Source organism: Paroedura picta, chromosome 5 (genome assembly GCF_049243985.1).
Source record: "Paroedura picta isolate Pp20150507F chromosome 5, Ppicta_v3.0, whole genome shotgun sequence".
NCBI lineage: Eukaryota > Metazoa > Chordata > Lepidosauria > Squamata > Gekkonidae > Paroedura > Paroedura picta.
The window spans coordinates 98,827,247-98,851,891 of record NC_135373.1 but is presented as its reverse complement, the minus strand read 5'-3'; the positions used below and the strand labels follow the sequence as shown (position 1 = coordinate 98,851,891).

General features: G+C 45.2%; 1 protein-coding gene across 2 annotated transcripts in view; it reads right to left on the bottom strand.

Annotated features, from left to right (window-relative positions):
• The window catches only part of RANGAP1 (Ran GTPase activating protein 1), a 30,895-nt gene extending 8,840 nt beyond the window's left edge, over positions 1 to 22,055 (bottom strand). Inside the window, exons 1-13 of one of the 2 annotated variants that reach the window (XM_077339384.1) lie at positions 21,832 to 22,055; positions 15,492 to 15,641; positions 13,266 to 13,393; positions 10,947 to 11,006; positions 10,120 to 10,299; positions 9,418 to 9,552; positions 7,420 to 7,578; positions 7,196 to 7,309; positions 6,544 to 6,643; positions 5,779 to 5,863; positions 4,197 to 4,380; positions 3,805 to 3,924; positions 631 to 733 (exon numbers count right to left, since the gene is read on the bottom strand). In XM_077339384.1, coding sequence (XP_077195499.1) covers positions 631 to 733; positions 3,805 to 3,924; positions 4,197 to 4,380; positions 5,779 to 5,863; positions 6,544 to 6,643; positions 7,196 to 7,309; positions 7,420 to 7,578; positions 9,418 to 9,552; positions 10,120 to 10,299; positions 10,947 to 11,006; positions 13,266 to 13,393; positions 15,492 to 15,603 — 1,480 coding nt within the window. In that variant the 5' untranslated portion in view covers positions 15,604 to 15,641; positions 21,832 to 22,055. Of the gene's footprint in view, positions 1 to 630; positions 734 to 3,804; positions 3,925 to 4,196; positions 4,381 to 5,778; positions 5,864 to 6,543; positions 6,644 to 7,195; positions 7,310 to 7,419; positions 7,579 to 9,417; positions 9,553 to 10,119; positions 10,300 to 10,946; positions 11,007 to 13,265; positions 13,394 to 15,491; positions 15,642 to 21,561; positions 21,661 to 21,831 lie in introns of those variants that run through there. The other variant, XM_077339385.1, reaches the window with a different exon arrangement.
• Positions 22,056 to 24,645: the final 2,590 nt, after the last annotated feature.

The following is a 24,645-nucleotide window of genomic DNA, read 5'->3' as shown; positions in this document are numbered from 1 at the left end:
CTAGAGGGCGTCACCCCAAGGGTCAGACATGACTCGGTGCTTGCACAGGGGATACCTTTACCTTTTTTAAGGTAGCACAGGGTATAGTGGTCTACAGCTCTCTCAGACACTGAATAGATTCTCAGTCTTGCATGTAGAAAGCTTAAGGAATTTGTACTTCTGACTTCCATAAATATGCCAAACTGCACACAGAATATATATTAAATTATGCATGTTATGCCATTAACATAGTAAAATACATTTAGGTTTTATAGCCAGCCCTTGGGCTCAATTGCTTCATTCAGGTTTGTTTCAACTGTTTTGAGATTTTTGCAGACCTGTTGCATTATTTATTGACATCCCAGCCTGTCAACTGTATTTCACTTAATGCTATGTAATCTACCTGGAGTCTCAGTGAGAAAGTTGGACTATACATGATGCAAAGAAAGGAAAACCCTGTCCACATGTAATGTATTCCACAAACAGACTGCTGGATGACCTCTGATTTGTGTCCCAGGCCAGCATCAGCACAGGGGTCTTAAGAATCTGGTAGTGTTCGATCCACAACTGCCATCTATATGGGCCCTGGGGTTTGTCTGGATCATTTATTCTGCAGCTTCCTAGGTATTTGAACCAGAGAGATGAGCTCACCTGTTGTTTCGTGCACTGCTGTCTTCACGGTTATTTCATCTTTGAACACAGAAGAGATCTTCAGAACAACCGTAACTACCTTCTCAACATCAGATGTGTCTGTCTAGAAGAAACACAACTCCAGAATCTGAGAATGTCCTGACTACAGCAACATATCCTATTGCTAGAAAGAATAATTGGGTTATGCTTGGCTTAAATCAGGTTCTCTCAACCACAGTTTCATTAAACCCTGGAGTTTTTCTGACCTCTCAAGAAGTGTTTTGCAGATTGGGTGAGAGTTATTTTAAAATTTTAAAAAATATCATGATATGAACATATATGGTTATGTTGGACCCCCCCCCCCCCAAATGGCCAAAGATGTGCCTGGAGGAAGTGGAAGGGAGAGGGGCCCTGGTCATAAAATTCTCATTTTAACTTAATTGCGTTGGGGGGGGGCTGGTAGGGGGTGACGGAGCAGCGGATTCCTGCCCTAGCTGTGTTCCTGGTCCAGCAGAGTAGGCAGCTGGGCCATTTCTGGCATTGGGGATGGGGGCAAGGGAGCTTGATGTCACATCTGATGGGAGTTTCTGGGTGATGTCACTTATGGTGACCTGTGACTTCCAGGGGCGTTGCAGGGAGGTATGACCTGCTGACATCACTTCCCAGGTTTCTGGAAGCCTGAAGAATGTTTCAGGTGATCCTCAACAGTAAAAAAGTTGAGAAAGGCTGGCTTAGATTCTCAAGGTTGATTACACTTCAACAGCTTCACTTTACAACTAGACAAAAAACACCCATATGTAGGCAATTTCTAAAATCTAAATATATCAAGCATCGTTAAGCAAAGTAACACACTGAAAGTGCAAATGCACAAACTGCACATGTAAAGTCTTTCTGGTTGAAATATTCACAAGAAAGGCACATCCTTGTTAAAGTGATCTTGAAGCACTGCCTGCGCTATAACTCATTTTGCCCTCCCAGAAGTTGTTAGCATCTTAGCAGCACACTTCACTCAAGTCAGTAGTGCTCAGGTGGGAAGTTGGGTATTTCAGGCGCTCAGACTTCAAACTCCATCCTAGCACAAACTCATTTAGTTGCCTTTAAAAAGGCACTTCCTCTTCATTTCAGTTTCCTATAACTTAAACTGGGTGTGAAACTATTGTGTACAGAAATGAAAATGCTTTCGTGTCTTACCGCAGCAGTCACGGTACATTTTAAGAGCTTACAAGATCTAGTTTCTAATCATAAAAGCCTTAAACTGGTACAAAGTTGATTCTTGCACAAGTTAGTTATCTCAGGTTATAGTGTTATGGGACAAGTGCAATTCCTTGACTACCATTTGGTAGCTTTCTGGGTGCTGTTTTAGTATTTACGGTATATTCTGAACTAACAATAAAACCCGGTGTGCAAAAAAATACAATAGGCGCTAGAAAACTGTGGCTGATGAAAGCCGCCTAGAGGCCACTGGCCAGGCAGGACATACCTGCGCCACTCCACCACTTCAGTCTGCAGGTTGCCCTGCGACTCAGTCATTGCTGCTCAGCTCCAGACTATAAAGATCAGCTCCCCAGATGAAAATGGCAGCTCTGAAGAGGGGGCAGGGTTGTTGTGCAAAAGAGCCACCTGAGGCCTACCACACAGGATTGCTGGGCAGAAGAGCCACTTGAGGCCTACCACACAAGGTTGTTGGGTATAAGAAACAGGAGGCAAAAGAATCCCTGCAACACCACAGCAACCCTGTGCAGTAGGCCTGAAACGTTTCGAGTGGGGATTAGAAGAGACACACATGGCTTGGCTGTGTCTTCCCACCAGCCGTGAGGCCGGCCACAGCAGTATTGTAAGTGAGAAGGGACTTTTCTGTGGCCTCTTTGTCAGATTACCATTAGGCTGAAGGAGAAAGCTCTGCCCTCATGCTTGGCCCTCCAAAAGGAATGCATGTGCACACAGACACCCCTGCGTCATTCTCAGAAGAGTGGCAGAAATGGCTGCCCCTCAGTGCAGCACAGAGACACAGAGAATCAGGTTCCTCACTTTAATAAGTTGCTGCTAGAGGCTTCCTTCACAGCAGGCCTGGTGGAGAGAGAGGGCGTGGAATTCTGAGCAAGAGTCACAATTGGGTCGGAGCGGAGAATATTTCACCAATTGAAAAAAGGCAGTCTGGTTTTGTCTGTGGTTACTGGGCAGATCCTTTGGATTGCAGGGCATGCTGGTAAACTAGTGAGTCATCCTTCATCACAAGTTCGCGGTCATTCGCGGTCAGGGCCATTCGCGGTCAGGGCCCAGTGTACCTGAGGGACCGCCTCCCTGCCTATGCCCCTAAAAGAGCTCTGCGCTCCACCGCCACCAACCGGCTAATGGTCCCTGGCCCTAAAGAAGTCCGCCTGGTCTCGACCAGGGCCAGAACATTCTCTGTCCTGGCCCCCACCTGGTGGAACGAGCTCCCGGAGGAGATCAGGGCCCTGACGGAACTTAAACAGTTCCGCAGGGCTTGCAAAAAGGAGCTCCTCCGCCAGGCATTTGGTTGAGACCAGGCACAACCAACAGCGAATGAAGGGCCCCCGCTCCCCCCGCTCCCCCCCTCTCCTCCCTTCCTCCCAGAACTCCACCAGAGCGCTCTGGACCTGTTGTGGTATTGCACCGTTCCATCGTTATATTATTTTATTATATTGTTATACTGTTACATTATTCTGTTATATGGTTACAACCACTGTTATTAATTACTGTATGTTTTAACGAAGACTGTTTCATGTATCGTTGACTAGTTTTAATGTAAACCGCCCTGAGCCTTCGGGGAGGGCGGTATATAAATCTAAATAAATAAAATAAAATAAATAAAGTACCCTTTCATGTAGCATGATGGTGAGGATTAGGATGATTCCCTGACACACATGGGAAAGCCAAATTCCCCACTGTGGCCTTGCAAAAAGAAACTGCAAGCCATTTCAAATGCCATGCATGAAGGTGTATTTGATAAATAAGGAATCTGGACAACTGCATGTCCTTTTGGGGAAACAGGCTGAACACTTCCTCAGTAAAAAGAATGTATAACTTCTATGTTTATACAAAAAGCATTCTTACAGACGCAAAGGTCACAGCAGCCAGCTAAGAGGGGAGAAACTACTGGCAAAGAAAGCAACTCTAAGCACCCTGGATGCGCAGAGCAACTGCTTGCACTGGATTAAGAAAGCAGAGACTTACCTGTTGAACTACCAAGGCTGAACACTTGGGGCCCAGTCGCAATAGCTTCTCTGGAGAGGGGAAAGCAAGAAATGTACCAACATCCACAGGAGGAAGTGTGGAGGACACTGGAGTGGACTCCTGAAATAGATTGCCCTGATCATCAGCTCATCTTTGAATGTTCCATAGATCTCAATCTGCCCACACAAGCACGTGAACTGCAATGCTCAGAGCCAAGCTAGAAAGGGGGGGGGGAGCAATTCCAAAACCAACAACTATTAGCCTATTTAGACTTACAGGGCTCACAAACATCAAGAGGAGAGCCTAAAATACACACATCTCTACCTACATCTCTACCTATAGCAGTTCCTCATCACCACCTCCTGAAGGTCTCGGAAACTGGCTGTACTTACGTGAGTATCTAAAAATTTTTTAGGTGTCATCAATTCTTGTTCTCCCTGCCCCCTCTCCTGCACGTGAGGAGGTTCTTCTTCTTCTTCTTCCTCCTCCTCCTCCTCCTCTTCTTCTACCTCCTCGTCATCCTCTTCCTCCTCATCATCATCATCCTCATCTTCATCATCTTCCCCCTCATCATCACTAAATAGAGGAAATTTAGAAGAAACAGTTCATATCATTCTGCATGTACTTATCATTGCCTTGGGGCAGTTGTAAAAATATTGGGTTGAACGTTGCAGAAGAGCTTGCAGGATTTGGCAGCACATATCTTTGTCTCCCTAGTGCAGCAGCATACTACTTGTCTCCGGAATTCTTATGGTCACTGTTTCCTCACAAAATTAAGCTGTACCACAGTACAACAGGCTGCAGTGAAACAGGAGAATCTAGGTTAAAATCACTCCTTCCAGTCATTGTGCTGGCAAAAAAAAAAGGGGGGGGGAGGGAGGAGATCGCTTGACCCAGTTCTCCCTTCCCATTGCAACTCCTCACACTGTCTAGTGCATTGGATTCACAAGTATCTTCTCATTCAAGGTCACTAACATCTTCATGCCACTTCAGATGTTGATTTAATGCTCATCTAACACTTTAAGCAAACAGGGAAGCATCTTATTGCCCTAGGAAGGTGCCAAATTGCTTCTACCATAAACTGCTAGAGCTCACGTGGGCTGAAACTTAAGAAACTGAACAGGAACTTCCAAGTCAGCAAACTCAGCAGCATAATTCCCCCACTCCTAATAATGGTTTCTCTAAAAATATGAACAGAAACTGAAGACTATCTATATTTACCTATTGTTGCAGTGGTTAACTAGAAGTGCAAACTCAAATAATGAACATACAATAAATAGGGCACTTCTAGAGAGAGGACTTTGGAGATCAAAGGGAAACCAATACAGCAGGGGTAGTCAACCTGTGATCCTCCAGATGTTCATGTACTACAATTCCCACGAGCCCCTGCCAGCTGTCAGGGGCTCATGGGGATTGTAGTCCATGAACATCTGGAGGACCACAGGTTGACTACCCCTGCAATACAGAACCTACCAGGCCAACAGCCCTTGAACCCATTAAGAGTCAGACCACCACCACTATCATACCACAGTCCTGAAATGATCATTTCATTCAATAATCTAGGGCAGACTTTTTCAACCTTTTGACTGTGGAGGAGCCCCTGAAATAATTGTTCAGGCTTAAGGGACTCCTGGAAGTGATGTAAGCTGACCATGCCTCCCCATTCAGAAGTGACATTACCACTCATGTTAACAAATAAGTTTGAGGGGGAAGGGGGGGGAGACAGGAGACAGTTTTCAGACAGAAGTAGGCATGTATGTTCCACCCCTTCCCAGGCACAGAAACCATGACAGTATTCACTCACTCTTGCATGGGAGGGGGCAATGGAAGTTACCAGTTCCCTAGTTTGTGGATATGTCTGTTAAGGCAGTAGAGGGAAACTGCGGACCCCCTTTGGGACTCCCGTGGACCCCTGGGGGGTCTGTGGATCCCTCGTTGGGAATCCCTATCTAGTGGGTTACTGTTTTTTCTTACCTCAGGGATCCAAGCACCTCTGCCATGTTGAAGCTTTCAAGGATCTCCTGAATCTGTTCACAGCCTTCCTCCCCAAGGCAATTGCCTGCAGCAAAGACAGAAACATATCATGCCAAAATCCTATACTGGCCTACAAGGAAATTTGTCTGGGAGTACATAAAAATGGGTCTATGCTACCATCTAGGGAAGACTAATTTCAGGATCATCCTTTATCCTTTATATTAAAATATTTTACTATCCAGCAGCCTACCGTAATTTGTCCTTAGAGTGAAAAGTACATTGTATACTGGAATTTTTAAAAATTCTGTAAAATTTTATGTGTGACCTTTAGTTAATTTGTGTGTACTGGAATGATGCATGGATGTTTGCAAACATTCTATCTGATTGGAAAACAAAGCTGTCAGAATATTCATCACCTGCCCTCAATGGGAAAAGATAAATTGTTCCATTTGGCTTAATCTCTCACTCATACCTAAGAACAAGCACAAGCACAAGCACAACAGCTGAGGAATGGGATAAGCTCCCAGGAAATCAAGAAACTAGGATAGGGAGCCTAGGGCCATGGTAACAGAATGCAGGTAATCTACCAAGAACAAGGCACCCATAGGTTAGCTAGGTGAAATGGAAACCTCCTTGAGGCAGAAGAAACAAGGAACAAAGATGACACCACAAACTGACCTGAACCAATAAGCTAATTATTGGATTACAAACATCTGTTGCCACCACAACACAATTAAGGTACATATCAACACCATACTTCCATACCATTGAGATCAAGCTTCTCTAACTCTGACTTATCCTCAGTAGCTTCAGCGATAATAAGAGCAGCATCTCGCTTGATTTCACAGAAGGATAGGTTGAGTTCCTAGGAGACAGATGGTGTGTTTGTTAGGAATAATCGAGATGGAGAGGACAACTGAGGACTGCCTGCATATGGACTCAGTAAGAAACATTTTAAAGCTGATCACACAGTAATGCTTTATTTAAAAGGACATCGAAGGAAAAGGAGTACGACTCAAACTGCAAAATCTCACAGGAGTGCTCTGTTCTTTCACTGACTCAGTCCAAGAATCACAAAACCTAACCTTAGGTGAAGTTTAATTTATTCACCGTAACTGTAGACCCAGTACATTCCACTTCAACTACATTTGGAAAGGACAAAAAGCAAGGAGCTTGCCATAACTGCAGCACTCAAGCTTCATAGAGTCACAGTGGTTGCACTTCAGTTTGAGATGCTATCTTTAGTATGAGGATGGATTACAACTGCTGGCATGGGTATTGATCACATATACTTTGCCAGCCCCTGTTCGAGGAGAAACGGGCAGAAGATTTTGTATGTATTTGAGATGCCCTTCAACAATTCTGATTAAAAAGAGGCATACGCAGATATCCAGGAGGAATAAGTGGTAGTCAATACCTTCAGTTTGTGGAGCCCTTCTTTAACAGCCTCAGCAATGGCGACAGCACCTTTTGAACGGACCAGACAGTCACCAAAGTTGATCACTTCCACTTGTCTGAGTTTCTTCAGGGTCTGAGCAGAACAAAGATCACATGTAAGCAAAGTCACAGAAACGGACCATACAAGGACTTTGTAACTGCTGTTAACATTAAGAGGATTGCATCTAACTGAAAGAAACTCACCTCTGCCATGGCAATAGCCCCCTTTTCTGTAAAAGTGTTGTCATTCAGGTTTATCACCCTCAGCAAGGGATTGAGAGCAAAGGCCTGTGCTAAAGCCGTAATGCCTGGATGGTTGATTCCATTCTGTGGCATATGCACTTCTTCCAATGTGCCAATAATCTGAGCAGTAGCAACAAAAAAGAAGGGCATTATACCAACATGGTCGAATATATTAATATAATCAGGATTCTCCAAGAATGGTATTAAAGAGAATGATTATTGTGTCAGCTGCACTGACTCTTAGATAATATGCCTGAATATTTTGGAACCCCATGAAGCACTGAAGGAGACAAGTTTTTCAGCATATTCTGAATAACTAACAAAAATCTCTTACTCCAGCATGCACCGTTGGAAATCTGAAGCAACCTTATAGTCTGGGGTGACCTTCTTAAATCGGGAAACTTTACTTTCACTCAAAAATACATCACACAAAATCAAACAGCTAGTCCCCAACATTTTTTAAAGCCTGAAACCAGAATGTAACGCAAAATAAGCAACTTCTGGAACAATACCTGTGACAGAGTTATGAAAATGCTTAGTCACTACAGATGATAAGGAACAGCAGCAGGGAACTCTCCTCTCAAAGATCAACTTACCTAGCCTTCCTTTTCAAATGACTCATGTGTAACAGTAAGCTGCCTTAATGCTTTTCCACTGTTCTACCATGAAGTGTCAATCAACACATTTCTGATTAAGTATCATACAAACTCTCTGCATATGGTTACAGAGAAGGCTGGTGATAAGAGATTAATTGTTCTGAAACCCTAGAAATCCAGACTTGTTGTCCTTCTGAAAGAACTGCCATTCTGTACCCAGAAGAGATTTAGCTAGGACCTATTCAAATAGCACTGGCACCCAGAGAACTGTTCTATTTCAACAGCTGTACGGACAGAGAGGATGGAAGCAGTGATTACACTCAGCAGGCAATTATAGACTTCACACCAGACTCACAGAAGTTGCAACAAAAGAACACCACGCAATTATCAAGAAAGCTGCACAGCAGGATGGCTGCTGTCCAGCACCAGTGTAGTCTGAGAATGCCTCTGGACAACAGCACCTACCAAAGAATCTCAGCTCTATGGTTTAGCAGTAGATGAAAGGACATGACAGGCAAGGGATGGGCCTGCCGTAGTACCAGAAAAGGAAGACACCCAAAACCACCCAAATGCTACACAGCCTTGTACTCATACGTATAGTACAGTTACCCCTTTTGTATTATTGGCATTTCTGTAATGAGTAAGGGATGGTGACAAGGATGCTAGCATACTAAAAACTCTCCCAGCATATGTTGAATATTTACAATTCATATTTTTGGCTGCAACATGCCCTGACTACTAAAAGCAAAACAATGACACAGGGAAACTGGGGGGGTACTCATAGCTCAGCTCACTATAGTTTCCATAAAGAAAACTCAACAGGAAGATATGTAGACAAGCCTCCTACGATATACCACTGTGCATTCAAGATGGCGGTAGGGAGCATAGGCTAACAAACAGTAAATTTATTCTTCCAAGAACAAGACATGACATACAGCAGGGGGAGTCAACCTGTGGTCCTCCAGATGTTCATGGACTACAATTCCCATGAGCCCCTGCCAGCAAATGCTGGCTGGGGCTCATGGGAATTGTAGTCCATGAACATCTGGAGGACCACAGGTTGACTACCCCTGACATATAGGACCTTAATAACAGAATCATCAGCTGTAGCCAAGGTAGCACCAAATGAGCTTTAATGATGCTGTTAACCAGATTCCCAGCACTCAATGGCATTCAGCATGAGCAAAACCATGATATGGCCAAAATCATGCTTTTTGTTTGTTTAGAGAATTAAGTATGATATACTTCAGAGAAATCATATATTATGTTCTCAAACACTAATAAAGAGGCTCAAACTCTCACTTGCGATGCAACCCAAGTCAACAAAGCTGCTTTATCATAGGACCTCTCTGTCTGTACTTACTCTGAAGGCCTCAGCAAGAGCAGTTGCACCATCATTTTCCAGCCGGTTCCGTCCAGCAACAAATACTTTCAGAGCTAAAGGCTTGCCCTGAGCATTTGACTTCCTGTGACATTCTTGCAGAGCTCCTGCCAAGATCTAAGAGATTATCAGACAGTTTACATTAGTGTAATGTCGTTGCAGCTTGAAGGATTCCATCCATACAAGGCACAGTTAAGCTTTCACTTCCTAAATACAACAGAGGAATCAGCCTTTGTTAAATATATTTTGCAACAACAATGCGACTGCAAGTTGTATCATCAAGCAGGGAATTTTAAGTCAGAAAGATGCTACAGTTATAATGCCGATCATCAATTCAGACCTCTGTTCTTGAGAAAGTCGCAGCTTTTTTTGGCCAATCTTGACAAGTTATTGATTTTATTTTTACCCTTCTCCTAATTCCCTGCAATAGTAGGCAGACACTATTTTTGAAAGCTTGCTACAATAGGTTACCACAATTCTCCTCTGGAATGGTTTCCAAGTGACTGCCATGAGGCACATCTTCTCTGTGAAATAAACAGAAGCCACCGTCACCCCCTCAAATCCCCAATCACGTTCACTAATAATAATTAATATGAAAACCAATTGTGGGTGGGGGGAGGGGGGGTCAGAAGCCAGAGATCTGCCTCTCCTATCTTTTTTAAAGGCCCGAGATAAGCCATTCACCTTGCCACCACCGATGCCCATGCCGCAGTTGTTTAGCTTGAGTTCCTGCAGAGTGAAGCAAGCAGGGCTCTTCAGCAACGCTTCAAATCCACGCACCCCATCTGGCCCAAAGGCATTGTCACTCAGATCCAGCTCCACAAGCTGGCAGCCTGCAGAAACAAGGGCCTCCCCAAGAGAGATCTGCAAGAGAGCCAGAGGGTTACATCTGACAAAGTGCTTTCTTTTTCAGAACAAAGACAGAAATTTTGTTCACAGCTCACGGCATTTATGCTCCAGGACATAAACTTCCAGCTACTTTTGTAATCTTCATGCAGCCCAAGTCACCGTTATCCAGTCCTTGTATTGCTCACCCTTAGAAGCTTGAAATCTCATATTGCTTGGAGGAGTAGATCGTAACTGAGTTTCATTTTAGGAGTTCCATTTTAGAACCTGAGCAGGCTAGACTTTCCTCCAAGAATGTTTAAAAGATTATTTACAGCTGGCTGGTCACTAGCTGCACACCTTCTTCCACTTAGCATAATTTAAAAAATTAATCATCAAGCTCTGAAGTCACTCCAAGAGAGGTTCAGAGGTGGTTTAGCACTGTCTGTCTCTGTGCTGCGTTCCTGGTATCCTTTGGAGGTCTCTCAATCAAATAACAGCCAGGGTCAATTGGGCTTAGCTTTGGAGATCTGGCTAGCATGGGCCCTAGGCCTATAGAGACCCATACTTGGGGTGCTCCAGTTTGAGCCCACTGAAATCAGTAGGCTTTTCTTAGGATTTCACTTTTAGAGCCACGTTCATAAGAAGTCATGCCAAACTCCTAAATATACAAGCAATCCACTTACCAGAGCAGCAGGGATCTCAGATCTCAGCCTTCCAGTGAACATATCACTCCAGTGGCATCTCTGGAAGATGTAAGTTATATATGTTTAGGAAAATCAAAGTGGCCTAAATGACAATTACATACTACTTACCTGTGAATAATCTGCTGAACAATAAGCAGAGCTACATAAGCTATGTATTTGTTTGTTCAATAAAAGACAGCTGCTTCATACTGCAACAGCTATTCAATAGTGACCAGAAGCAATGTTTATTTGTAGCCAGTCTTTGTCACTGAGACTCAGGGCAGAATACTGCATGTAAATCAATGCAATCAAATGGCACGCCACAGTCGATAACCAACGTAATAGGACTCTTCTGCCAGGCATTCGGTTGAGGCCAGGCTAGGAAGATCGGGTCCCTCCCAGTATAGGCCCCATGGGCAGGACATCACCAGGAAATGCCCTCCCCTGGGACGTGGTTAGTGGCTGATACTACAGGGTATGGATGGGTGGGAGAGGGGAGGTTTATAGTTTTTTGCTGCCAGTGTTGTTTTACAGTTTATACTGTACTGATGTGTACTTTAGGAGGATTTTAAATATTTATTGTAAGTTGCCACAAGCCAGCAGGGTCCAGGAGTAAGGATTAATAAATATGAATATAAATAAATAAATTTTAAAATGTAAAAACAATGCAAAAATATTTCAGACAAGATTATAAAACAAATGCAGGGCATGGAATTATAAAAGTAGAAGACAATGTAGTGAGAAGATGATAATAGAACAAAAACTGTGGTACAGATTGCACTCATATGAGCAAAGCTGTTCCAGAGTAAGACAGCAGGGGTGGTGGGCCTGAAGATATGAGGGCCCAAGAACATGAAGGTCTTTGTAAACAACAGTCAGTACCTTAAATTGAACCTGGTATCTGATCAGGAATCAATGAGTTGACTGTAGAATGGGTATACTAAGCACATTCCGCCTAGCTCTCAATAGTAATGAAGCCATGGCATTCTGTTTCAGACTGGACTTCAAGGGGAGACTCATGTAGAGTGCATTAAAATAGCTGTTGCTAGATGTGGAGTCGTGTCCGACCCATCACAACCCTATGAACAATGATCCTCCAGGCCTTCCTGTCCTCTACCATTCCCTGGAGCCCATTTAAGCTCCCACCGACTGCTTCAGTGACTCCATCCAGCCATCTCATTCTCTGTCGTCCCCTTCTTCTTTTGCCCTCAATCACTCCCAGCATTAGGCTCTTCTCCAGGGAGTCCTTCCATCTCATGAGGTGGCCAAAGTATTTGACTTTCATCTTCAGGATCTGGCCTTCCAAGGAGCAGTCAGGGCTGATATCCTCTAGGACTGACTGGTTTGTTCGCCTTGCAGTCCAAGGGACTCGCAAGAGTCTTCTCCAGCACCAGAGATCAAAAGCCTCAATTCTTTGACGCTCAGCCTTCCTTATGGTCCAACTTTCACAGCCATACATTGCAATTGGGAAGACTTGACTAAACCCACTTTTGTTGGCAGGGTGATGTCTCTGCTTTTTAGGATGCTGTCTACTATGGGTATACTATGCATATTCCTCTTAGCTCAATGAAGCAGAAGTAGATGTTTTTCTGGAACTCCCTAGCTTTCTTTATGATCCAGCGTATGCTGGCAATCTGATCTCTAGAATATTACAATAGTACAAGAAGTAAATTAAGATTATCAAAATCCAAAATGGCCCCTGAATGCCAATTATCAATTTAACAATGCAAATAAGCACAAAAAAGATTCCTGGTGAGGTGGAAGGACATTTCTAAGAGTAGAAAACAATAAATTCAGGAAGAAAGCATCCACCCCACTGAGTATCTGTACAGTTATTATCTTCTTCCTCCATTACATAAAGCATTCAGACACAGAAATTGATTTTGATTGAAGAGAAGGGTTGAAGTACTATCCCAATAGAAAAACCTAGCAAACACTGAATTAAATGAGTTTTCCTCCCAGTTAATTTCCCCCCCTGAAAAACAATGATTTTCAGTCTATATGTATTCCAATAATATGAGCCATGCTTTAAAGCTAAACAGCAGTGCTTATCAAAATCAATTTGCTACTGGTTTTAATTCTTCAGCAGACTTGCAAGAAGCCCTGTGGTTACTATCATACTTAACCACAGAACTGGTAAGGCTGCTTTAAGTTACTCCTATGTTTGCCTGTCATTCACACAGATTGAATGTCAATAGACCAATTTTATCTGCCAGTTCAAGGAGTTAATGAACATGAAGTGCGTTTCCATAACCATAAATTTATCTTTCAGGATCAATAGAGAATATATTTTTGCTCATCATCCGTTCAGTTTCTCACCTTGAGTTCAGGTTTCTTCTCCAAAGCCTTGGCTATGACCTTTGCTGCCTCCACACCCACAGTATTTCCTTCCAGACGCAGTGCTTCCATGCCATCAAACTCCTCGATCTCCTTAATTACTTCTTCAGCTGCATGGAGTGAGCAGAATGTTATTACTCTTCAAAGTTAAGATTGCGGTATTAAGTAAGCCAATTGTGCCACATGAAACTCTTGAAAGCTCTGGAGGCTCTCCTAGGTATATATATCCTAGGTATATATATCAGGAGAGGCTGAAGTCATGCGCCTGTAATTTTTGCCCTGGATCGGGCTTCTCACAACTAGCATGGCTTTGATCGGGAGTAGCAATCAGAAACCATTTGTTTATGAAGCTCTAATGGACACTACTCCTGCAACTCAAACTGCAAACCAGATGTAGATGTTTTGTAATGGCATACAAATGGCAGATGTAGAAGCTCAGATAGTTGCTTTACAGATTTACAGAAGAAGAGTTGGTTCTTATATGCCACTTTTCTCTACCTGAAAGAGCCTCAAAGCAGCTTACATTCGCCTTCCCTTTCCTCTCCCCACAACAGACACCCTGGGAGGTAGGTGAGGCTGAGAAAGCCTGGATATTACTGCTTGATCAGACCAGCTTTATCAGTGCTGTGGCAAGCCCAAGATCACCCAGCTGGTTGCATGTTGGAGAGCATGGAATCAAACCCAGCTCACCAGATTAGAAGTCGGGCTCCTAACCAGTACACCAAGCTGGCTCTCTGATGGACTGTAGCGAAATATATGAATATATGAACTGATGGATTGTAGCAAAATATATGAATTGTCGCTGCACTCCTGGTTAAATGGGCTGTAATCCCTTTGAGAGATTTCCTGCCCTTCGTCACCAACTGGTGTCTGACCCTCTTGACAGCAGCCCTACACAGTGTACAAATACAGAAGACTCTGCTTTGAAGGTGCTCATGCTATCAACCAGCTAAGGATCCCTGGCCCTAAAGAAGTCCACCTTCAGTCTTCAGAATCAACTGGATAAGGCTGCATTCTCACAGAGGAGCACATTTGTAGCTAGGGGCATTGCTAATGGATCCTGGTTTATAGTTGGAGGGTCAGGACTCAACCATAGCATGCAGTGTCTTTTATTAGCTGCTTCATGAGCTACAGCCATTTCCGCAAAAAGTGTAATTCCCTTGAGGTTTGCCTGGCGCCTACTTTGCTTTCTTCTAGGCACCAGCCTAAAACACATCTTTTTACCTAAGCTTTTAATTAGGGGCTTTTAAATGGCCTACTTGAGTTTTAATAAGTTGGTTTTTCAAATTGTCCTTTAAAATTGTAAAGTGCCTCACAACTCTGAAGAGGTCACATAGAAATATTCTAAATTAATAAGTTATCTATGTATTTATTCATCATATGGTATGTGTAGTGTAGCTAGGAGAATTGGTAATTCTAGGGTGAATTAGTAATCACTCCCAGTGGCTGGTTACTCCTCTGTCTTTGTTTCAGCAGCCCTTTGTCACTGGACCTCACAGACCCCGTCTCCTTCCACTGTGGTAGCCTTTGTCTCTGGAGATAAAAGCAATATAGCTGCAGGGTTTGGGGTGAGTTTGCTCAAGTGAAGGATGGGAAGAGCAAATGCATAGCAGTCTATTTTTCTTAAAAGGGAGATGGAATACTCATGTGTCAGTAAATCCTCCTCTCCCTAAATGAGACTGAGCTTTTATACTTCTGTAACACTTTGTATTTATTTATTATATATTTATGACCACTGTTCTCGGGCCAGCTGGCTCATGGCAGTTTACAACAATAAAATGTGATATTATAATAATCCAATACAGTAAAACTTTTAACGATGGAAAACCAACCCCCCCCCCCCAAAAAAAAATTCCTGACTCCACAGGCTCATATCAATCCAGGTGTACCTCATGCGGGCCAGAGATTACCAATCTATTAGAGTTAACAGAGTGGAGAGCTCTGCAGGGGGCATAAGGAATTAGACAGTCCCTTAGATCAGGGGTAGTCAACCTGTGGTCCTCGAGACGTTCATGGACTACAAGTCCCATGAGCCCCTGCCAGCATTTGCTGGCAGGGGCTCATGGGAATTGTAGTCCATGAACATCTGAAGGACCACAGGTTGACTACCCCTGCTTTAGATACCTTCTCCCTCTTCATCTTCACATGTCCTTGGCAAAGCTCATATTCTCCAAGTCACACCCTCCCAACACCACCTATTCCTCTTACCATCTTCCGCTGTATTGAGCTTCAGGCTTTTCCCTTTGAAACTCAGCTGTCCTCCACCCACCTGGGTTTTGGCAAGCGACTCTGCTAGCTTAGAAATGTCTTCTGATGCCATGTTCTGGGCTGTGCCAGCCTTACCAGTTGAGAAAAGCACTGAAAACAAAAGTTACACAGCATTAACAAGCACAGGGGGAGGGTTCCAGCAAGTATATCCTCATTTCTCAAGTATGCACAGAAGAAAAACACCATGAATCGGAAGCAGGGAATTAAACTACGAATTCAGGTGGTCTATAAGTCAACAGGTTCAACTGAAGAATTACAGTGGCTCTTTTGTGACATATTATCTGTACACCGCCCGTGGCGCCGCGGGCGCCATCTGTACACCGCCCGTGGCGCCGCGGGCGCCACGGACTAAATAAAACCGTAAGCCCTCCTGGGGCGGGATGTGTCCGGGATGAGGAAGGGTCCGGACTGGACCCTTCCTCATGACAGACAATCGGAGGGACCAATTGGCAGGCGCGAAGCGCCTGCCGATTGGTCCCTCTGATTCCCAGCAACTGCGAGCCGCGCGCAGCGCGGCTCGCAGTTGCTCCCGGCCGGACGCGGCGAGAGGCGCGAAGCGCCTCTCACTGCGTCAGGCCGCCGCCCGAGGGAGCCCCCGGCAGTCGCGCGGAGCGCGGCTGCCGGGGGCTCCCTGCCCGGCGGCCTGACTCGGCGAGAGGCGCAAAGCGCCTCTCACCGCGTCAGGCCGCCGCTCGAGGGAACCCCCGGCAGTCGCGCGGAGCGCGGCTGCCGGGGGCTCCCTGCTTCCTCCGTTGATGGCGGCTCTTCCGCTTCCTCCGTTGATGGCGGCTCTTCCGGCGCTAACAGTCATGGCGCCATCGTCGATCGCGCTGTCGCCGCCGCCGCCGATGTGGGACCTCGCGTCAGGCCTCCGGGAGCGCGGCTTCCGGGGGCTCCCTGCTTCCTCCATTGATGGCGGTTCCTCCGTTGATGGCGGCTCTTCCGCTTCCTCCGTTGATGGCGGCTCTTCCGGCGCTAACAGTCATGGCGCCATCGTCGATCGCGCTGTCGCCGCCGCCGCCGATGTGGGACCTCGCGTCAGGCCTCCGGGAGCGCGGCTTCCGGGGGCTCCCTGCTTCCTCCATTGATGGCGGCTCTTCCGGCGGCAACAGTCATGGCGCCATCGTCCATCGCGTCGCCGCCGCCGCCGCCCGCATCTGATGTGGGACCTCGCATCAGGCCGCCGGGCAGGGAGCCCCCGGCAGTCGCGCAGAGCGCGGCTGCCGGGGGCTCCCTGCCCGGCGGCCTGACACGAGGTCCCACATCAGATGCGGGCGGCGGCGGCGGCGGCGACGCGATGGACGATGCCGCCATGACTGTTGCCGCCGGAAGAGCCGCCATCAACGGAGGAAGCGGCGCCGCCCTCCCAGCGAACGGCGGAGCCTGGGCTGCGATCGCCGCTGGGCCCATGCTTCGCCACCAAGCCGCAGCAGCAGCAGCAACTCCCCTGCCAGCGCCACGGGCCACCGAAGAGCCGGCAGCATGCCGAGGAGCCACTTCAGGAGAGCCGCGGAGGTGCGCGTCGAGGAGCTCAACCCGCAGCCCAACCCGCAGCCGAGGAGCCACCGAGGAGCCGCAGCCCTCTTTCAGGTAGCCTTCCGTCCCTCGCTCTCGCCGCTGCCTGCTAGAGCCCATTGTATAAAGAATACAATGGGCTTTTTTTACTAGTTATGTAAGAAAACAGAAAGGGTTGAAACAGACTATTACTAGCAAACTCCATGTTACACGTTCAGGGAAGGGGAAATATAGAAGTACACAGTTCCCACATGCTAGTGGGAAACAGGTAGTGGGAAGCTAGAAAACAAATGTTGATGAGAACTGCACACTATAATACTCCTATGATGTTCCACATAAATAAAATGGCTTAGCTTTGCACTCAGAGTGTCAGCACATTCTGAGAATGGACTGCTGGCAAGAGACAGAGGATAAGCTAGGGCAAGTGTCAAATCCAAGTCAGCTGGTTGGTCCAATTTGCTATTCAGCAGAACCTCAGGGCCACATACCTTTCATACTTAAAAATTAGTAACATCCACATAGCATCTGTTGAAATCTGTTCTGCTATTTTCCCCCCTTCCATTTATTATTATATTATATTATTTATAGATTTATTACCTGCCACTATCAAGGATTGTCTCGTGGCAGGTTACAAAGACCAAATTTAAAGTATTAAAACCCAAGCATACTCCAGTGGCAAATAAAAAAATAATACAGGCTTCACCTCCTCTTTCTTCCCCCATGTAACCCTATGTAATAAAGTTTTTATTAGACGCTAAACACACATGTCTGTATTGCATCATTTCTGCTATGTTATTTTTGCTGTGTTAGATTTTCCAACAAATGCCCTGTTCCTCGCTCCCTCCCATTTTCCCACCCATACACGCCGATTCTCCAACTGAGCCAGATGCTAATAAAACTGGAGGGGAAAATATCCAAGGAACTCTCCTGAAAATACCAAACTTCATGCTATACCACACTATACACCACTCAACATTACAAATCTAGAAGAAATAAATTAGGACCTGAAGCTAAGGCATACAGCAGGGGTACTCAAACTGCGGCCCTCCCATGAGCCCCTGCCAGCATTTGCTGGCAGCGGCTCATGGGAATTGTAGTCCATGGACATCTGGAGGGCCGCAGTTTGACTCCCCCTGGCATACAGCAACCTCATTTGTGAGGTCAGACCCTCCTTGCGATATTTCCTTGATCTGGAAAAAGGCCAAACCATAGAGTGTGGAAGAAGTAGTGAGGGACATACTAGAGACTACAGAAAACCTTGTGCAGCTCTTCCTCTTCAATATTTGACAGCAATGAACTAGGGCATACTAACAAATACAGTAAAGCTCTCAAATATAATAACCAGTTCCTCAATACATTTGTCAGGAGGAAGACTGAAGTCAGAATGCTTTCCCCCCAATAAAGTGTTTGCAAGCCCTGAATATATTTCACTGTCTATATCACAGGTTATTACATTTTCTAGTGATTGTACAAGATTCAGTGCTTTCAAGAGTCCACATCATATGGTAACACATTTTAAAAAGGTATGTTAAGAAAATGTTGTCCCATGTAGGATTTATGTTGTTATAGCCCCTGCATTACATAAAATATCACGGGAAAAGTTTCTAAACATTTAAGTTAGAATTGGAAGATAAAAAGGGAATAGATTAGCATGAAAAATGTTAAGCATTTTTGTGAGGATAAGGAAATGAACAGAAAAAATATCCTACTTTATATATTTCACCAACCATCTCTCTTAAGGTTTGGACAATCTGAACCAGCAAGCATGGTAAGAATATAATATAACCCCCCCCCTCAAAAAACCATAGTGAGAATAGTATACTCTCAACCCCTAATTAAGGTTCTCAATCCTTTCTCATGAGAGGGCTCTTAAATGAAAAAGTGAACTGACTGAATTTCTCTACGTGCAATTACACAAGATAAAAATAAGTATTTCTTTTATGCCAGGAACAGACATTCAAAAGGGAAAAGGAAGAACAGGAGTACATATTTAACAGGCAGAAGGGGATTGGCTATGCAAAGCTTCCATTAGTTTGGAAGTAAAATTAGAAATCCAATGGCACCTTAAAGATGAGAAAACATATTTTATTAATTGACCAAGGAAAGCAGCCTGTTTGGTCTTCATGCATAAAAGCTGTATTAGCGGACACAATGTTTGAGTCAAGAAGAGGGGCTGAACAGCAGACTTCGCATATAAAATGTCCCAGTTTCAAGCCCAGACATTTCAAGTGATTGATGTCAACTGAGATTGTGGATGCTGTTCACTGGTATGCTTTTTTTATTACAAGTCACCATCTTGGACTTTGCTTTTCAGGAGGAGGATGAGATAAAAACAAATAAATGTGATTATTTCACTCAACTGAGCTAGAAAAGACCTTTCCCAGAGACCCTGGAGAAGTGACTCGGTACAATGCAACTACCTGTGTTTATATGAGAGCTATGCTCTAGATCAGTGGTCCCTAACCTTTTTCTCACTGGGGACCGGTCAACGCTTGACAATTTTACTGAGGTCCGGGGAGGGTAGTCTTTTGCCGAGGGACGTTGCCGCCGCTGCCAGAGCCCCTGCTCTACTTGCTTTCCTGCCGGTGCTCCTGACTTCCCGCCACCCACTGGGGGGCACTGACAGCAGCAGCTGTGCAGTGCCATGCCGAGGAGGGAGCCCCAGCCATGGCGGCGGCTGGAGAACACCAAAGGTGAGCCAGCGGCAGAGTGGCAGGGCAGCCCCCGAGGCAGCAGCCAGGGAGGAAGACAAGGAGGTGCTGCGGCCCAGTACTGATTGATCCAAAGACCAGGGGTTGGGGACCACTGCTCTAGATCACAGCAAATTCAGGTATATTTAAACTGCAGTTATTTTATAACACTTATATATCCTGTCTCCAGTGATGTAGGGCATAAAATTTTCCAAAACAAACACCATCACAAATAGGTCTTCTTTTACCATATTTCTCCCATGGAAAATTGTCTGCCCCAAACTCATGAATATGGGCTGTGTGCTGCAGTCCAGTCATATATGATGGGCTACAAATGAGTTATGAAGCATGGATAAACGTCAGGGTTTATACATGGTCCAGGCTTTTACACAGTGTATTTGCCTTCTATTGATAATATTTAAATTATTTAAGTCTGAATCTGAAAAGTTTCCCCAGAAAGTCCACATCTATGCCTGTCTCTTCTCATAAGCATGACGCAGCTTACAAAGTAAACAAAAGACATGACCTTATTGTCATCATAAATGATTTATTTCTAGCATGTTAGCAACAAATGATGCTTGCCATTTTGTTTGAACGCAAACATGTCACAAAATATAGGTAGTTGGCACTGAGATTCTACAAGAGACGCCATGTTAGTCTGCTGCAACCAACACTGAGCCTCTGTAATGCTCTCTTAAAGACTGCTTAACTGTGTCATAAGTACTTACAAGCCAAATCAGATGCATAAAAGTTACATTACTTTGGCAGATATATTATACTTTAGCTATGAACAGCAGAAAAGTCCATGAAAATATTGCAAAGAGACTCCAGAGGGCCCAACATCCCATGACACAGATGCTTCATTTCACATGGAAAATATCCATTCAAAAGAGAAGATCCAGTCAGCATGGACCACTACCAATTACTGATGAACTGGCAAAGTATTTCCTTACTGAGTAAAATTTTATCCTCTTCCTCATCTAGGGAGCTCAAGGCAGTAAGCAGGTGTCTCCCTTCCTCAATTCTAGCCTCACAGCCCTGTGGGACAGAGTTAAGCAGAGAGAGGTCACCCAGGGAGTTTCATTACATGTTCTAACCACACTAGCTCCTCCTGACAAGTGTAGGTACATTACACAGATTCACCCTGCTTGGCTAATTCATCAACAATTAGAAGTTGTCTACACCCACTACAACAGTATAATTTACTGTTTTAATTTGATCTCATTTTCACCTGTGCGGTGCAATGTAAGGTAACACACTTAGATAACAGGATACCAGGACTTCTGGACTCTTTCCACTGACTTGTCCTTCTTCTGCAGTGTGTAGCACTGTATGTGTCTTGCCATCTGCCAAGTTAATGCATTCATTAATCTATAAACAAACCACAAAACTCACTGCAACACTGACAGCATGACTGTCACTGCCACAAGGCAAGCATCAAAGGGTCCTTGGTGTTGTTGTTGTTTTTTAATAGCTTTTTTTTCCTTTGCTGGCATGCCAGCGTTACTGTCAGTCGCTTAGATTTAGTTTGCTAGACACAATCCTTATTTTCGTATGTCATGTCTCTTTTTTTGGCCAAACTGGGTACACTTAAGTCTTTTTTTTTTTTAAGCAGGTCTTCCCTTTCTTTTTCTTACAGCTACCTCCGTAGTGTGTTCTTAAGCCAAGCAGTGATGGGAAACAGCGGTAGAGGAGCCCACCCGGGATCCTCTCTGTGTGATGAAAGCATTCCACATACGCAACCCGAAATTACACAATCCTGCACTCCTAACAGGCACCCGCATCCGCCGGCCAAAAGGGATCACCTGGTCCAGGGAAGAGACCTAGCGTGGGCAGGTCTCCTCAGGTAGCTTCTCGTGTTCCCGAGGGAGCATTTCCCCCAGGCACGTGTGCAGCGGCAGGAACGCCGAGGCGGCTACACGTGATGCGGGCGGGGAGGGGAAGCGCCGCTTTCCCCAGGGCGGAGACTCGCACGCGTTAAGCCCGGCGGGCGGCGCCCCCCCCCCCCCGGTGCCCATGTCGCTATGGGGCCACGGACTGGGCGAGACAACACCCCCGCCCGGCCGCTCGCTTACCTGCCGCGGGGTCCGAGTGCCGCCTGTCACGCTGCAACTACTTGCCGCCGCCACAACTGCCGAGGATGATGGCGCTACGGGAGGCGGAGGATTTGAAAGCCGGCAGTTTTGTTTCCGGCGTTGTGATTCGCTCCTCAGTCCCTCCGTCTCCTGTGGCTGCGCAGGCGCTTTGTGTCCCTTCACCCGCGCCTCCCAACCGCTCCGAGGCAATGTAGGCCGTGGCAGTTCAGTCACCGGAGATGGACGATCACAATTTCGCGTCTAGAGCTGAGCCGCATTGTGGGAGTTGTAGTTTTCTGTGAAAGATTTTTTGGGCGTGGGGTTGGACTCCGTTAAGAAATATCGCTGTTCGTCACATTTGTGGCTAGGAGATGGAGACGTGGTTGTGAGTGTTGTGTAGTAGTGTTGACGCTTGTAAACTAGGGTTGTCATTGTAGGTGATGAAATTCCTGGAGATTTGGTGGAGCTGGGGAAAGAGGGAGTTCAAGGAACACAGGGATCGCAGGTCTAGGCCCCACTTGGAGGTTGGCAACCCTGGGCTTTTAATTTTTCTTCCCCCCCCCCCCAAGCAACTTTGCCTTAACGGCGGCGTGTCTGATGGAAATTCAGCAGGTTTTCATTGCTGCATCTCAGAGAGCCTTGCACTTTTTATATTTCTTCCCTTAAGTTAAGAAAAGTATAAGAGTCATCACAGAAAAAATACAGGATATCTACCAAAAGTTGATGCTGATTAGAGTGAGGATGAAGGCCTCATGGGATCCTAACATTTAAGTTACCAGTTCCTGCACCTGTAACTTTGACATAATACAAAAATTAAAAAGCTAAAGATACTTCTTTTATAGAGATGTACTAAAAGCTGCTTTTACTGAAAGTTTTCTTCACATACTGCTGTTAAAGGTAGATGAACTCTTCTGGGAGGCCACTTTGTAAACCTACATAAAGTAGGATCTAAAATAGGGGTGAGATAGGCAACCTTTTATAAGGGGCAAGGAGAGATGAGGATAGTACTTGTCACACATCCTCTCTCCCTTTTTCCAAGGAGTTTGTCATTTTATACTTTTCTAACTATAATTCTTGCTTATAAAGGCACTATGAAAGCTTGCTTCATTGACTCTGACATTGTAGTTTTATTGTATTTTTTCATACACAGTATAACAGCAAAAGTCCTACCTCAGTATAGAGGTAGGACTTTTAATAGCCCCGTGACTCAGTAATTGTCTTAGTATATCACTATGATAATTCATGTAACGAAACAGTATATTCTGCCAAAAGTGGTGGTGGAAAGTGTGTCAAGTAACAACTGACTTATGGAGACACCCCTAGAGTTTTCAAAGCAAGAGACAAACAGGTGGTTAGACATTGCCTGCCTCAATGCAGTCATCCTGGACTTTCTTGGTAGTTTCCCATCCAAGTACTCAGCAGGACTGACCCTGCTTAGCTTCTAAGATAAGGTAAGGCTAGCCTGGCCCATCCAGGTCAGAGCCAGTCTGCTAATATATATTGGTTGCATTTCCCTTACTGTGAGGTAGGACTTCATTGTGTATTTGTGACGTGGTTGTCTTGTACATATTTAAAACTATAGATTTGTGAGCAAATAATGCTGAATCTTGTCAAGTGATGATTATTTATAGCATACCCTAAAGCAGAGGTGTCAAACTCATTTGTTATGAGGGTCAAGCCTGACATACAAGTTATTTTGTTTGGCCATTTGTGCCATAAAATGTAATGCTAAGTACCAGTGATATAAACTTTTATAAATAGCAGGCCAACCCAATCAATGGTATTATTTTTACTCAAAATACAAACCAAAGCAATTGATTCCTAAGAGTGAAAGAAACTGATTTACTGCAGAACCCACAAAAGCCCCAATAAGTGAATGTAATCATATGTGTTGTTTTATTTCCAAGAAGGGCTATTTTATATTTCCATACAAATTAGTAGTTTTGGATATTATATTTCCATACAAAGTAGTAATTTGGGGTATATATAGCACGTTCAGGAGATTAGTCATCTTTCTTGCTAGTAAACTATTGACCTGAATAACCCAGGCAACTCCAATCCTGTCAGATTTTGGAAGCTACGCAGGGTTGGCCTTAGCTAGTACTTGGAATGGTGACCTCCAAGGAATACCAGGGTTGTGATGTGGGGGCAGGAAATGGCAAACCACCTCTGAATGTCTCTTGCCTGGAAGCCAGACAATCCTAGGACCTCCTGGCTGCATTATATACATAAATTGGCACACACCCCATATGCCCATCTTCAGCAGCCAAGCATGGCTATAATTTGTCTCTTGCTCTGTTTCCTCTTTTTCCCTGTCCTACCCTTGAGGATCTTGAGGTAGCACACTCCCCCTCCACTACTCCATCTTCATCAACAATAACCCTGGGAAGTGGTCCATGATGAGTGACCCCAGACAACAGGGTCTTGGCTCGGGAAGGGAGGGGAGTCTGAACCTGGCTGTCCCAGATCCCCTACCATCAGTTCTCATGCCCTCCTGCACGTCCTACAGAAGTGGCAGGGCTGAGCAGAAGGAATGAAAGAGAGGCTGTTTCTGAAAATCCAAAGGGTGCTTTTCTCCTATGATACTGTTCCTTTCATGGGTTGAGAAAAAGAAGAAGGGAGCTCGGTGTCCCTCCACCCTCCCCCACACATACATACTCTGCCTCCCATCTCCACGGCCATTGTGACTTTGGGCAGTAATGGTGGCACCTTTCCCCCCCTTCACTCCTCTACTGGTTTCTGAGCCTGGGATGTCTTTCCCCTCAAAGAGGGATGCACAGAACAGCTCAATTGCTTCCCTTCCATGCGCTGGCC